The sequence below is a fragment of the Schistocerca gregaria genome, chromosome 5 (genome assembly GCF_023897955.1).
Source record: "Schistocerca gregaria isolate iqSchGreg1 chromosome 5, iqSchGreg1.2, whole genome shotgun sequence".
Lineage (NCBI taxonomy): Eukaryota > Metazoa > Arthropoda > Insecta > Orthoptera > Acrididae > Schistocerca > Schistocerca gregaria.
In genome coordinates this window covers 88,420,120-88,434,812 of record NC_064924.1, presented here as the reverse complement: position 1 = coordinate 88,434,812, position 14,693 = coordinate 88,420,120, and the positions used below count along the sequence as shown (strand labels likewise).

Genomic DNA, 14,693 nt, shown 5'->3' with positions numbered 1-14,693 from the left:
AAAGAAAGAATGGACGAAAAACTGGATTAAGACGAGAAACGCCGGCAAAGGTGTGCCCTCCATGCTTCATAAAAAGGTGAGGTTAGTTCGCATAACACCTACTTTTGTTTGAAAAGTATCACCATTTCAGTACCGTTTGACTTTATGAATATACCAATAATGACTATAATATACGACTTTATTTATAGGATAGATCGTACATCCTTTGCAAATTTTATACGTAGGGATGGATATGGTCGAACAAGACACGCGGCACTTGCAACTCTTTCGAGTGATTCTGCACGCAATTGTTTATTATAATAGTTTGCGCTTTTCACGACGTACAGACAATGTTCTTCCTTATACGTACATATCAATGCTTCAATCGCTTCCTTGGACCACTACAGTGCCATTATTTAATAATTATAAGAACTTCCTTCCCGCACCTCACAACAGCAGAAAAGCGACTATCAACAAAGGCTTGCCGCCCAAGCTTTCCGCGTCTGACGTCACGAAAAGTCTCATGATTGGCCAACGCAGGTAGCACGCAGGGAACCTTACAAGAAAAATAGCACCGGACCTATCCTGGAAATCTTACAAGGTTCCCAGCAAGGCAGCCCGCTAGCAGACGATGGAGCCCGCAAGGTAGCCGTCGCGCGAGCCAGAAAGGAAACTTACAGGGAATCTTGCTCCCTGTGAGACGGGCTTTAACATCGAATGTCATCAGTCCCCTAGAACTTAGAACTACTTAGACCTAACTAACCTAAGGACATCACACACATCCATGCCCAAGGCAGGATTCGTACCTGCAATCATGGCAGAAGCGCAGTTACGGACTGAAGCGTCTAGAACCGCTCGGCCACCGCGGCCGGCAGGGACCGAAGATCTCAGCAGTTTGGTCTCATAGGAACTTGCCACAAATTCCAAATTTTCTTCTTCTCAATAAAACCTAATAAGTCTATTTGCGCGATTGGTGACTGAATGCAGGTCGCACATAGTATGTTATATGGGAATGCAAGCGACGCGACACGGCAGGAGCACAGTAGAAGCACAGTCTGAACAGGGGACCCTATGTCGAAAGCAGCCCTAAGAGAGTCTCGCGGCGGCCCAGAGATGCGACTCGACCTCACCGTATGATGAGCTGGTGGTGGCGGACGTTGTCCTCCAACAGGCGGTTCTCCGGCGCGGCGGCGAATTCGCGGTCGACGGCTTGTCGTTCGGCCTGAAAGGCCGCCTCCTTGGAGGGCCGCCGCCAGCCCACGACGGCTACGTTGTCGCGCAGGATGGCGAGCTCGGCGGCGAGGTGCAGCATGAGCGCGAAGTAGCAGATGTTGAGGCAGAGCGAGATCTGCGGCACGAGCAGCAGGCTCAACGCCTGGCCGACGTACACCGCCTCGTAGTAGGGCGACGCCGTCGCGTCGAAAGGCAGCCACGCGGGCAGCGGCAGACGGCGGTCGGCGCCCGAGATCAGCGGCTGCACCGACCACGCCAGCGCCGCCGCCACCGCGTTCACCTGCCGGCACAAGGCGGAAGCACGGCTGGGATAGCGCCAACAGCTGCTCAACAATGGTGCGGATTACTGCTACAGTTGATAATAAGGAGAGCTTTCGGTTTACATTCATTGTTGTGTTATAGCGATTGTTGTAACTGGAGGTGTAGCAGCTCAACAATCTCCACTGCAGTCAAACGGTAAACAGTGTGGCGAGTTTAAGCATACTGACAGAATGTAAGAAAAGGTGAAACTGACAGATGAGGAAAGAAGGAAGTTGCTTGAGAATTAATACAGTGAATTTAGTTGGGGAACTATGCGAAAGGCCAATCAGTGAAACTTGTAATGGTACTTGAATTACGTAACCATTACGGCAGCTCACCTGAACCTCTCGATACCAACAATACTACTGTGTTTCTGTAAAGTGGTTAACATATTTCTGAGACTACCTTCACATTTGATTTCATTAATGTAGAGGTACTTTGATACATCGATGTGTTTATATTGCAATGATATTATTCGTATGTGTATTCATCCTTTTGTCACTATGATCTATGATGTACTTGTAACTCTTGATTTTTGGGCGCGTAAGCAGTTAGTTGCTAGAGAGTCGGACCTTTAGAGAGTCAAGTCTTGGACGTCATGTTGGAAAGACGCATATTGTCGTCAGCTTATAAAATGTGAACTTTAACAGTGGGGAAGATGTTTTCAAGTATGTTTTGTATCGTGAAGTGATGTTTTGTGTGTTACGTGCCATTGCAACAAAAGCAATAAAAGAGAAGTGTAACTTAAATTTGGAGTGCTGATTACTTTTTTACATCACCATTGTCCTGCAAAAGTATAATCTTCAAGATTGGTTTGTGAAACACATCTATAAAACTTTTGAATATCGCATAATAAAACCTAGGCTTCTTTGCATCCGAGCTTGGAATCATCACCACCTAGATTTTTGACGATTGAGCCATGATTTTACAACGAGACCAGCGTGAGAAAGACAAAAAGATGAGTGCCTAGTTTATTCATTATTACATGAAATGACTTTATTAACTGTGCTCTAATGACACCTGCCACATAATAACTTTGTTGTTGCCCGAAAATGCAGTATTTAGCAGCGTGAGAAATACCACAATCATTATTAAAATTTGATCTTTGTTGTGGTAGGGTTGTTAGAAACTGGAGGTGTGGTCGTGGAATTTCCATATCAAGAAGTTTCTGACAGCAGCGAGTTGGATGAAAATGAACAGGGTATGTATTGATTTTTATTACTTTTTGTAGATATTTTGGAGTATGTAAGGATGTCAGTCTCGGTAGATGAGTGTCTTGTGTTCTAGTGTTCGGTTCTGCACTCAGATTTTTATAGATATTCAAGCAACAAGGAAGCCGAAGCACAAATTGATCACCTTGAAAAAGACATGGCGGCCCATCAGGTATGATATGGAAGAGAGATCCTTACGGTAACCAGAGGATGTGGTGTGCTGTTAACGTAATGAGGACCCAATAAGGGACTAAACTGGGGATAAAACCTGATATACCAGGTAAACCTTCTCTCATGAATCTTGATGGTAACATCTTGGATAACATGTCGATGTATCCGAACCGAAAGCTAGGCAATCTTAGGGAATCATCTGAAGATATTTTCGTGAAAAATTCGAAACCATTTTAAAGGGAAGACATTGTGTCAGCAATTGGCATTGTTTTCAACTGTGGAGTCTATAGACAGAACAAGGAGAGTTTATGCTGCTACAGAACTCCGTCCTGTTTCTCTAAAAAGAGTTACACCGGGAACAGTCCAGTTTGCCTTTTGTGATGACGCCACTTTAGTCAGTTACGTGCCTAAGAAAGGAAAGGTTGTTACATTATTGTCAACATCACGACATGAATGTGATGGAACAGAAGCCAGACATTATCCTGTTCTACAACTGTACAAAGACTGGAGTGGATACATTCGATAAGTGTATAACAACGCACAGCCGTCGTCGAGCAACTGGTCGATGGGCAATGGTGATGTTTTTCAACTTGATTGGCATTGTAGAATATAATTCGTATGTTGAACCTGAAGATACAGACAACGTAGGGCAAAGAATCACCTGACAAAGAGTTTTGGAAGAAAGCGGTACCTGAAAAATCTTGTTCTGGAACTTTGCGATCTCACCATGAAAAGACGATATCAAAAAATGCTGTAGGCCTACGCTCAAACTAAACTACAGCGTTATCAGCTTTTGGGTATGAGTGTAATCAACATCAAAGTGCTATATGCAGAGGAAACACCATTACAGAGCCGCCAAGGAAAGTGGCACATGCAGCTGTGGATAATCTGCCAAAGAAAGGACGCTGTTACTTTTGCAGCATAAGCAAATAACGTAAGTACATCAAGGCTTCCACTTCTTGGAAGAGGTGTATCTGCCCTGCACATATCAAGAACGAAGAAGTACTTCGTATGTAAGGTGTTCTGAGTGTGAATCTGAGTAACCCTTATAATTGGGAAATTAATATAAATAAACGTAAAATCGTTTATTTATTTTAACATATTTCAAAGGAATTATTTTATAAAAACAAGTCCCAGTAACCCTTACCCAGTAATAATAATCAACATTTTTAACTTCTAGTCGACCAAAAATAATGAAATACTTAAGTCATGTAGTTTATCTTAGAGAAAGTTTAATGGTAGTGGGATCAGTCGCTGACTCTTCCTATTCGTGTTGGCCAGTGCATTGGTATGTAACTGTTGAAACTGTAGAGGTTCGAGTGAAGAAGGCCACAGTCAGAGAGATCGTTTCGTGCTTTGCAGATTGCTTTATTACGGGTTTCTTCCGAGATTCAATACAAGCGGCGGCAGAGTGGTTAAGGCATCCAGTGGCCTCCTGCGTGTGTATGGATGACATCCACAATGCTGACGCAGTGCGGCGTGACCGAGCGCTGGCGTAACGCCACTACTCTGTCGGCGACGTCCCACGCACTCTGCAGCTAAGGCGGCGAGGGCCGAGCCGTGGCCGATGTCTCCATCACTGCCCAGCTGGTGGCAACACGTGACACAGCGACCGTCACCCAGTGCAGTAGCGTGATGCCTGCTGTGCTACACTGAGGCGACAAAAGTCATGGGACAGCGACAAGTACAGTCGTGCTCAGAAGTATGCGAACGACCTGAATTGCATTTCGCCTGATTCGCATGCAACCCACATAACGCAGCTGTCTAGCAGGTCCTCTAATCGCTCCTTGGTACAGTCGTTCGACTATTGAAAATGGTTCCAACAAGTCACCACTAGAAAACACTGCTCTGTATCGCATAACTCAAGATGTAAAGTAATACTACGATACTACAAATATCAGGGATCACCTTATCACAGATGAGACTGTCCTTAAGGCTTGTAAGCTAACATTTATTACAATAAATGACATACCTGAAATGTCAGCACTCTCATTATTACGTAAGATAGGTAATGCACGTAGTAAGTTCATCGAATTCATGACATCCTCTTCATGGTAACATCCCGTAATTATTAATTAACACAAAATGACATTAAAATTTTAAGTTATTCACGAGCACCTAGTTGAGAATATGTATGAACTTCAAATGACACGACGAACCATCTCGTTCTGCATATGGATTCAAACCGAGGTCATGCAGACTAAGCAAAGATTTCTTGACTGACGGAAACTAACAGTCATACCTCATTAGGCATACAGAGAGTGATATATCTGGATTTTAGACAGTATCAGTTAACAAATATCAACTTTAAATTACATAACGCATACATTTTTAACAGACCTGAATTCCTACCCAGCACCTATTGTCCCTGTTAACGAACTACGAGAGATGTTAAATATTGCTTCTTAACAAGTAACTTATTTGAAATGCCGTGAGGTAAAGCTTTGTGTTGGACAGGGATTCGAACCCAGAACCTAATCGGGTAGCTATCGAAGCACAATCTACTGTGACATTTCGCATTTTCTCGGCAGTAGCTGGATGTTTTAACTGAAAGACAAGACGAAACATTAATTTTTTCCTTCCCAAGAGTCCAACCCGGCACCTATCGCTGTTTTATTCTGGAGAAAACGAACGTTAAATATGGGTTTGTTGCACCAGAAGCGACATGTGAGCATGTTTGAACTAGAAATAATATGACGAAGAGTTCAGTGCTGACTGGGAATAGAGCCCCACACATATCGTTGTTGAGTACACGCAAAGAGATGTCAGCTACCGATTTTTTCTCCAACAGCAGCTTGGAATAACATCTTTAACTTACAGTGTTCTCGCAAATAGTTCATTGTCTCACTGGGAGTCAAAAACGTTAGATTTCGTTAGTGTCGACAACGAATGAAAATACATTAATAATCGAAATTATTATCCACCAGCAGATAGGTGTTCTCATGCTAGATGAAATCTTTAGTGTCGGGCCAGGTTTCGAATCCATTCACGCGCAATATGTGGAGATGTTGAAGAATCTGCAATTTTGAACAAACAACAAATTGTAGCCGAGCTGTATTGTCACGAAGGGAACAAATTCCGCGTTAAGGGTGGTCTGAGTTGCATTCCCAGTTCAGAACCAATTTTATCGACATACAGAAGCTCAGAGAAAAGATGGAATAAGTGTTCTGTGAGCCTACATAGCGTTTGTATCGTCACTAGAAATAAATAACTAGTATAAGAAAGGTTACTGGTGATAGAGTTTCTACATGTCGCCACTCCAGACTTGATTGTGGCTCAACCTAACGTCTACTTGGTAGAGAGGGAATATCATTTCTAATGTAAATTTCAGACCACAATGCCATTATATCTTATTCACTTGGTGTAGTTAGAAGAGAATGGAATCTGTCTCTCCCTATCTAAAATCACTGACAAAAGTCGGAATCGAACCCAGACCATAGATAAATGAACCTTTCATCAGCCCAACAGACCACCAAATCCTCTCCTCTGTGGCTCATTTTTGTATCTTAACGCTGTTGTGCCACACTGGCTGAGAATTCTGACACACAGGCTCCCTGTATCAATTTGCAGCATGTTCAGTAAATCAATTTATTTGGTTGACCGAATCACCATGAAGAAGCTGCCTCGGCTACCCAGTTTATACATTCAACTTTATTTATAATCACAAAAATAAAATCACGTAACTGCCACCAACACAGAACTGCCAACATGCCGGATGCAGAAATTTAAATAGGAAGTGTTCCTTTCCATTGGAGCTACTCTATTGCACTATCTGTTTGTTTAAAACGTCGTGCAGTGCAAAAGAAAATGGTTCAAATGGCTCTGAGCACTATGGGACTCAACTGCTGTGGTCATTAGTCCCCTAGAACTTAGAACTACTTAAACCTAACTAACCTAAGGACATCACACACATCCATGCCCGTGGCAGGATTCGAACCTGCGACCGCAGCAGTCTCACGGTTCCAGACTGCGCGCCTAGAACCGCGAGACCACCGCAAAAGAAAATGTATAAAAGTTTGTCTCTCATAAGTTTTGAACTGGCCATATGCATTATCCCACAGCGCTGTGGAATGCAGCAGTTTTGGAGGTGTTGTCCTTTACTTCTGGAGCTGATACACCTATGTGTCGGCTAGCAGCGTAATGGTACTCGTAAGTATCGCGCACGGTAGATAAGATGTCGCGAGTCCGAGCACATTCACGGCTATATTTTTTAAAACGCAATTATGCTGTCTGCTAAAGTTACCAATCTAATGGAACTTGTAACATAATTCCCTTCACCTCTCAACCCAAAATAGTCGCCGGCCGCGGTGGTCTAGTGGGTCAGAAAGATGTTTGCTAACATGTTAGACATAATTTTTGAAAAACAAGGCGTAGGGTAATTCTCGATGCCGGTAAGCACACAAATCACATGCAAGACTATGTAGCGAACAAAATACACAACGAATAAGGGGTTATACCAGATCCTAGGACTACTCCCGACTTCTCATTGGTGTTATAAACTTCATTATGAAGTTTTCATTAATTTATGTTCCTGTGCATCTCTTGTTATCCGTTTGTGTGCTCCAAATGACTTTGAGCTTTGGACGGTTATGAATCAAATGACAGAACTGTCATTCCAGTTAAGACAATCAATTATATAGATGTTTGCGTTTCGGTTCTACGTCTCTGACTGGACTAAAGAGGCTATTTTCAGTTTACTATAATGTTCTATTTTGTAAGCTTACAAATGGCACTATATTGAAATGTATTCTTCAGTCTATTGTAGGATACATTTCGTGTTGAATCAGTTCCAGCACTTCAGTATTAGTTTTTGTGCTTATGTACATATATGGTTGGTTTAATAAAGGGAAAAAAAGTGGTTCTAGGCGCGCAGACCGGCACCGCGGGACTGCTACGGTCGCAGGTTCGAATCCTGCCTCGGGCATGGTTGTGTGTGATGTCCTTAGGTTAGTTAGGTTTAAGTAGTTCGAAGTTCTAGGTGACTGATGACCAGAGCAGTTAAGTCCCGTAGTGCTCAGAGCCATTTGAACCATTTTTTGAACCCAAAATAGTCGTATGTGGAAAAAGGGCTAACTTCTGCGACATTTTGTTCATTTCAGGTTTAACAGACAGCCAGACAGTAGATGCATCTCGAAACTTTTGTATTATGTACGGGTAGAGCGCAGCGTGCCAAAATACGTCGGAAAAGTATTTTTTACACTGGCTGTCGTCTGGTAGTGGCATTTTATTCTTCTTCAAACCTTGTTTGAGAGCTTTAACTCAGAACAAGTTTTCTACGTGCATGTAATCAATAAACCGCATGTGTATTTACAGACTATTACAGATAACATCAGAGAATTCGCATATATCGTTGATGATTAATTTCTCTCTCATGTTTACTATTGTTTTAACAACACTAAAGAAAGCCTTACGAAAATTGGGAGCTGTATTATAAGAAATGTAATAAAACAATCCACAATAACCTTACGACGAAAGTCTGTTTTAATAAAGCCGAGTATCTGTACACAAGCGTGCCTCTATCGACACGAATTGGTAAAATACTACTAACTTGGATTTTGATTGGGTCTGTGTTTAATTGGTATGCTGTGTCATACTCAAGATGTATGCAAATGTGGTATTTCATGAATAAAGTTATGTATTCCTAGAAACCAAAAATTTGATTCTCAGCAGCGGAATGAGGCGTTACCTGTTGTACAGCGTTGTAAGTTTTTCACTATTGCACTATGAGCCGAAAGAATTTTCTCGAGATTTCCTTATCGATGTTTGATCTGACTGCTTGTAGCTCTTTCACAGAAGGGATAAAAACGCTGTACTCAGTGAGACTGGAACTGCGAACCATAACAGACGCTGTTTTATAGGTCAGCACGTTACCACAGAGCTGCCGAAGATATATGTGTCTCAGCTTCCTCTTACGAGACCAATAGTGACTAGAACTTTTAAAACGCTATTTAAAAGACGAGACTAGTTGCGATTTCCACGTGCAACGACTTTTCTGGGCTGAAAACCGTAAATATACAATCTTTTGGTACACCTCAAGCGATTATAGCTCAGATTATTCAATGGAAATGACAGGTAAAATCAAGTGAACTTTGAGGCTTAATTCCATGCACACCTGGGAGTAATTCGTCGATCACAGAGTTGCCAAACATACATTCTCTTGTTGCCAAATCTCAGTTACAATACCAGCAGGAAGAAGACGAACTGATGTGATCCTACAGCGGGCTGGGAAGTGACCATAGCCGGTGTCTCCATGTCGCGGCTGCTACGGCCTGGAATACGTAATGCGTCTGATTCGCATTTCTGTAACCAGGTTTAGGCACTGGAGCGTCGTTACTAATATTACGAAGACCTGACTGCAAACTAAGCATCATAAATCAGTAACTCTCATAGTTTTTTTTTATATTTCTTTCATAAGTGTATTCAAAACTAAGAAACTCATTCACAGACATTTTCGTGCCTCGCCGATAGTCGAGCACAACAAACAAATAAAAATTAAAAAAATTATGTGTGTGTGTGTGTGTGTGTGTGTGTGTGTGTGTGTGTGTGTGTGTGTGTGTGTGAGAGAGAGACAGACAGAGAGAGAGAGAGAGAGAGAGAGAGAGAGAGAGAGAGAGAGAGAAATCAAAAAGAACGAAAGAGAGAGAGGACAGAAAATGGTAAAGATATTGAATCATGGTATGTAAAGAAACTTTTAATGACAATCATAAGTTCCACGTCATTACGAAATACCGTATTCATGATTTATGAAACAAGAATTAATTAGTGTAATCTAATATAACCATATCATATTGGTTACTAGCCATGAAGAGTCATGAATTACCGAAGTGTTTGCCAACACCAGTAACTAAATCTAAACTTGAAAATAAAAGACGACAATTTTTGTAATAAACCGGGACTTCTATCAAGACTCTTTCTTCCCTGTTAATTAACCACGAAAGATGTGTGATATACCTCTATTCTGAAGCAACAAAGTGTGCGTGCATTTAAAGATGAAGTGCATGATGTGAAGTTCTGTGACGGAAAAACGAACCCAGCACGTCATCGGATCGTAACTAAGTAAAATCAAATTTTTCGTATCGGTTTTTCTTACCAGCTGCTAGGTGTTTGAATCTAAAATAAGGATACAAAGTTTTGCGCCTAAGAGACAATCGAACTGCACACCTACCGTGCATCCACGAATATTGCTTAAGTAAGATGTGTACATGTTTGACCAGAAACAACACCTGTTGCGATTGTTGGCAACACATGAACAGACATTAAAAATGTAAGTTAATTTTCACTAACAGAATGGTGTGCACGTGATAGGGCTTGAAATGAAATTATGAATATTTTTGTACTGTATCAGGATTCGGACCCACATACTTACCTTTGGAGGAGATTGCGGTCTTCAGAAAAGGAACGAAAGGATGGAACTATACTGTTCCGAGAGATTCAGATCCTCGGAAGAGGAGATACGGATTCGAATCACAGACCAGTACCAATTTTTTCAACGTCTCCAGTTCAATCAAGCACAAGTAAAATAAGAGCCCTATTCCTTTAAATGACTATCGGTTCATCAAATAAAATAAAATTTTCTAATGTAAGTAAGTTTACTGGCGACTATATTTCTTTTTTTACCATGACTTCCGCTATGTCATTTCCCAACGTAAACCGACTCTGCCCGGTTGGTAATGAAGGAATGTGATGTTTAATGCGTATTCTGGTTTATAAAGTATTTCTCTTGATGTTACCAGGGGTAAAGTAAATCTGTTTGTGCCTCTTAAAAGTAAATGCCTGAACCCACGCAATGCACCTGTGATAGTTCGTTCCGTCAGACCATTGTGGCCACATTTCCCAGCCCCAGGAGTGTGCTGTAACAGATGATGTGCTTAGCTTACAAAATTAGTTACGGTGGAAAAAACGCGAGTCTATTAAATGGTTAAATAGAAGCAAGCTTCTGAAGCGGAGATTATGCTATTCTCATGTCAGCAGGATGTAAAGACTCTTCTAGGCATCATAGGCTCGATGTGAAGCCATTTTGTAATTTTCACAAATTGAGCATATTTCCTAGTTTAAGAAAATCCACTGGGAAGTGTGAAGTTACCGGATAATTGGATTATTACCGTCATTATTACTATCATTTCCTTCATACCGCTGCTGGAACACTGTACTTGAACATCATGTGATGCCTTTTGGTCACTATGGAAGTAGTTTCTCAAGAACAGGTTCTTTCCCTGTCTACGGAATCCTTTTCATGTTAATATCAATCATCAGTTATTACTCGTAGATTACATTAAAACTAAATTAATTGATGAAAACGTTACTTGGTAACAAAAACGCGCTGCCTTTCTTCATTTACCTGCTTCTAAAAATGGCTATCGTTTACTGCCAAACCAAAAGACAAGAGATCTTACTGCCATCCGATATTCGTCGCTGTCAGTTCTTCCATATGATTTGGTCGACATGACCTCTGTCAAGTTGTGTATGCCAGACAACGTTTTAGAAAATCAATTGATATCCTTTGCAATAAACAGAAAGATTTTCATTCTAAGAATCCAAGTACAAAATTTTCGCTATATTATTTCAGATTTAATATTCGCTTCCATAATGTAGGAAAGTATTTCACAGTTGCAAAACTCGCATCCGACTCAATGACCTTACACTTACTCACTGAACATTAATTCTAGCTCAGAGTGACACCAGATTAAGTAGCCTAATGTAGCGAAGACTGTTTGCTAGTGCTCTTTCTCACCGGAAAAAACACAATTCACTCGTTGGGCTCCATAATACACTGTAACAGTAATTTTCGTGTGTATACAATGCATACGAATTAGAATTTAGTGGTGCTCTCCCTTCTACTTCTGTATACAATATGCCTGACCCAAACGGGCCATTTATCATCAGCATAAGTGATTTCCAAAGACTTTTTATTGTACTGAAATAATATTGTGTTACAAAGTAACAAGGTAAGTGTTGCATCCGTATATATTTTGTAGGAAACTGTAATCGTGATGGAAGATTATACACCTGAATGTTTGACACAACTGGTAGGAGAAAACGCTACATATTAACCAAACCCCGCACCTCCTCTCCATACCCTCCTATGACATGAGCTACTGACCTGCTCCTAGCACAGCTGAGAATTGGCAAAATCGTCACAAACATTAGGCAACACTGTGACTGTGCAATCACTTCCGAGTATGGTACCGAATTGACTCGCTACATTCACTTGATATTCCCTTTCCATTCGAATGACTCGTGCTATATAATCCTCATGTATACTAAGACACTGAGACAGAAAATTCAATTTTTTGCATAAAGAAATGCTATTCTTCACGTAAGTGACAACTTTTATTATCTTTCACGATACGTTGTGAGGCTGAGCGACAAATACCATGATGAGAGTGGCGTATAGGCAGCCCGGTGACACCGCCAGTCTTGGGTCAGAACGGCTCAATCAGTCGTCAGTTCTAACCATGGTAGGGGCCAGCGTATGCGAGCTTTTTTTCTGATATATTTCATGGAGTTGCGAAATTCCAGAAAAAATTCTGTATCGAAATAGGAAGAAAACCTTTACACATCAAATCCTCTTGGTAGCTCGACTCATTAACTTGTGTTAAAGGTCATAGATCTTGGCTTTCTGACAGCCAAGCTGCTTCGCAATACCAGCGTCTCTGAAGAAATTCGAATCGACCATCAGCGATACGAATTTCAATATTGTTCTTCACTTAAGACTCACATGCCAGGGTGATAAGTATGAAGGAAATGAATCTCTTGATTACTGTGGGGCCTCTATGCTAAATTTCCACAGTAGCAATTAGGAATGAATATTTTAAATATCACTTGTGAACAGCGTTCACTTCTCTATTATTTAAGGTATAGACCTCAAAACAAGCAATTTGCCTGAGTAGCTATAGAGCAAGTTTTGATAGGTATTGACACAATCTTTTGCATCCATTTATCATAGACAATCAAAGAAAGAAATCAAACACATTAAATTGCATTTACTCTCTGTGCCTTGACTAACACATATGAATCCATGACAATAATAAATTATTTGACGAACCCCCCCCCATGAAAGGAAAAAGAACAGAATCTGACGCTTTAATTCTAGTGCACTGGATCAGAAACAACGAAATTAATTCTGTGCCACATTGATGTAGTGCATTCTAGTGCAATAAAATAATCATAAAATAAAAACGGTTTTGTGCCTCCTTTGCTATCAAGAGTGAAACACAGATCGTAGGCGCTTCAGTCTGGAACCGCGTGACCGCTACCATCACAGGTTCGAATCCTGGGCATGGATGTGTGGGATGTCCTTAGGTTAGTTAGGTTTAAGTAGTTCTAAGTTCTAGGGGACTGATGACCAAAGACGTTAAGTCCCATAGTGCTCAGAGCCATTTGAACAATTCGTAGACCGATTTTATGGGTCACCACTCAACAACATTAAAGCATTTTACATGGTCGAGAGTGCGGAGTGGAACAGACGTTGTCGGCAGAAGGCGAGACAATGCAGTGCCTCAGCCCCCACCGGTAGGCAGTAAACGGGTCCCAGAGAACTCAGATGCATGCGGTGTTCAGAGGCAGATGGTCACACAGAAATCTTTCGCCAAAACATTGTTGGACCAAACTGTTATTACCAGTGTGACAGAAAGCGAAAAATATTGTAGATTCGCTTGAATTACACTCATAGCTTCAGCACCGAAAGGAAAGGGGCGATAAAAACTTTGTCGACGTGTGCCTTTAGTTACCAGACGTCGTATTAGGTAGTCCCGCGTTTTACCTCCAGACTACGGTCGTAGTTAAGAATGAAGTACTAAGACTGAAGTCAAGACTTGCTCTGGGAAGTGCCGCAGTCTACAATGTTGCTAGATCGAGCATATTGCCGGACATAGGGTTCTGAGAGGACTGTATTGCCCACCTTACGTGAACGACTCGGCGGTCAATTTTTTGCTCTAAGACTGTATCTACAACACATATTGCACGCTAAAGACCCATAAGAATTCAAAAACAACCGTAGTTCATGAGAGCAACGTTAACTATAGCGTTCGAAGTATACATAGTACTGTATACTTGTGTGTAAACGCCTTCCAATGCCCACTCAAGGAAGACAAGGATACACAGTCTAGCTTCAATATTATAGATTCGCCTCAGTTTGCGGATGAACTCAGACTTAGGTTAGTAATCATTTAGAATATTTAGCAGTACTGTATCCATTGGTGTTAAACTCATTTTCAACCAATGATTCCCACAGCTACAGCAACACTAATAGTTATACCTCATAGACAAAATACTGGCGCAGTACTGTCAGACGAAAAGATCAACCTGACACAAACTGTGGGAACTTTGTTTTACAACCTTAGTACCTGGATAATGGCCTTTTTCCTATTTGAGATGTCTGTAAACATTGCTCATTGAGACGATTTAAGACGAAACTAAATTCCTTCAGCTACGACAATGTTTAAAGAAATCCGTGAAGTAAAGGACACCACCTCTAAAACTTCTGCATTCCACAGCGCTGTGGGATAATGCATATAGCCAGTTCAATACTTATGAGAGACAAACGGTTATACCTTTTTCTTTTGCACTGCACGACGTTTTCAACAAACAGATAGCGTAATAGAGTAGCTCCAATGGAAAGGAACACTTCCTATTTAAATTTCTGCATCCTGCATGTTGGCAGTTCTGTGTTGGTGGCAGTTATGTGATTTTATTTTTGTGATTATAAATAAAGTTGAATGTATAAACTGGGTAGCCGAGGCAACTTGTTCATGGTGATTCGGTCAACCAAATAAATGGATATACTGAACATGCTGCAAA

General features: G+C 41.3%; 1 protein-coding gene across 1 annotated transcript in view; it reads right to left on the bottom strand.

Moving 5' to 3' along the window:
* Positions 1 to 14,693, bottom strand: part of LOC126273231 (odorant receptor Or1-like) — a 597,605-nt gene that overhangs the window by 64,317 nt on the left and 518,595 nt on the right. Inside the window, exon 3 of the mRNA XM_049976775.1 lies at positions 1,110 to 1,492. Coding sequence (XP_049832732.1) covers positions 1,110 to 1,492 — 383 coding nt within the window. The remainder of the gene's footprint in view (positions 1 to 1,109; positions 1,493 to 14,693) is intronic.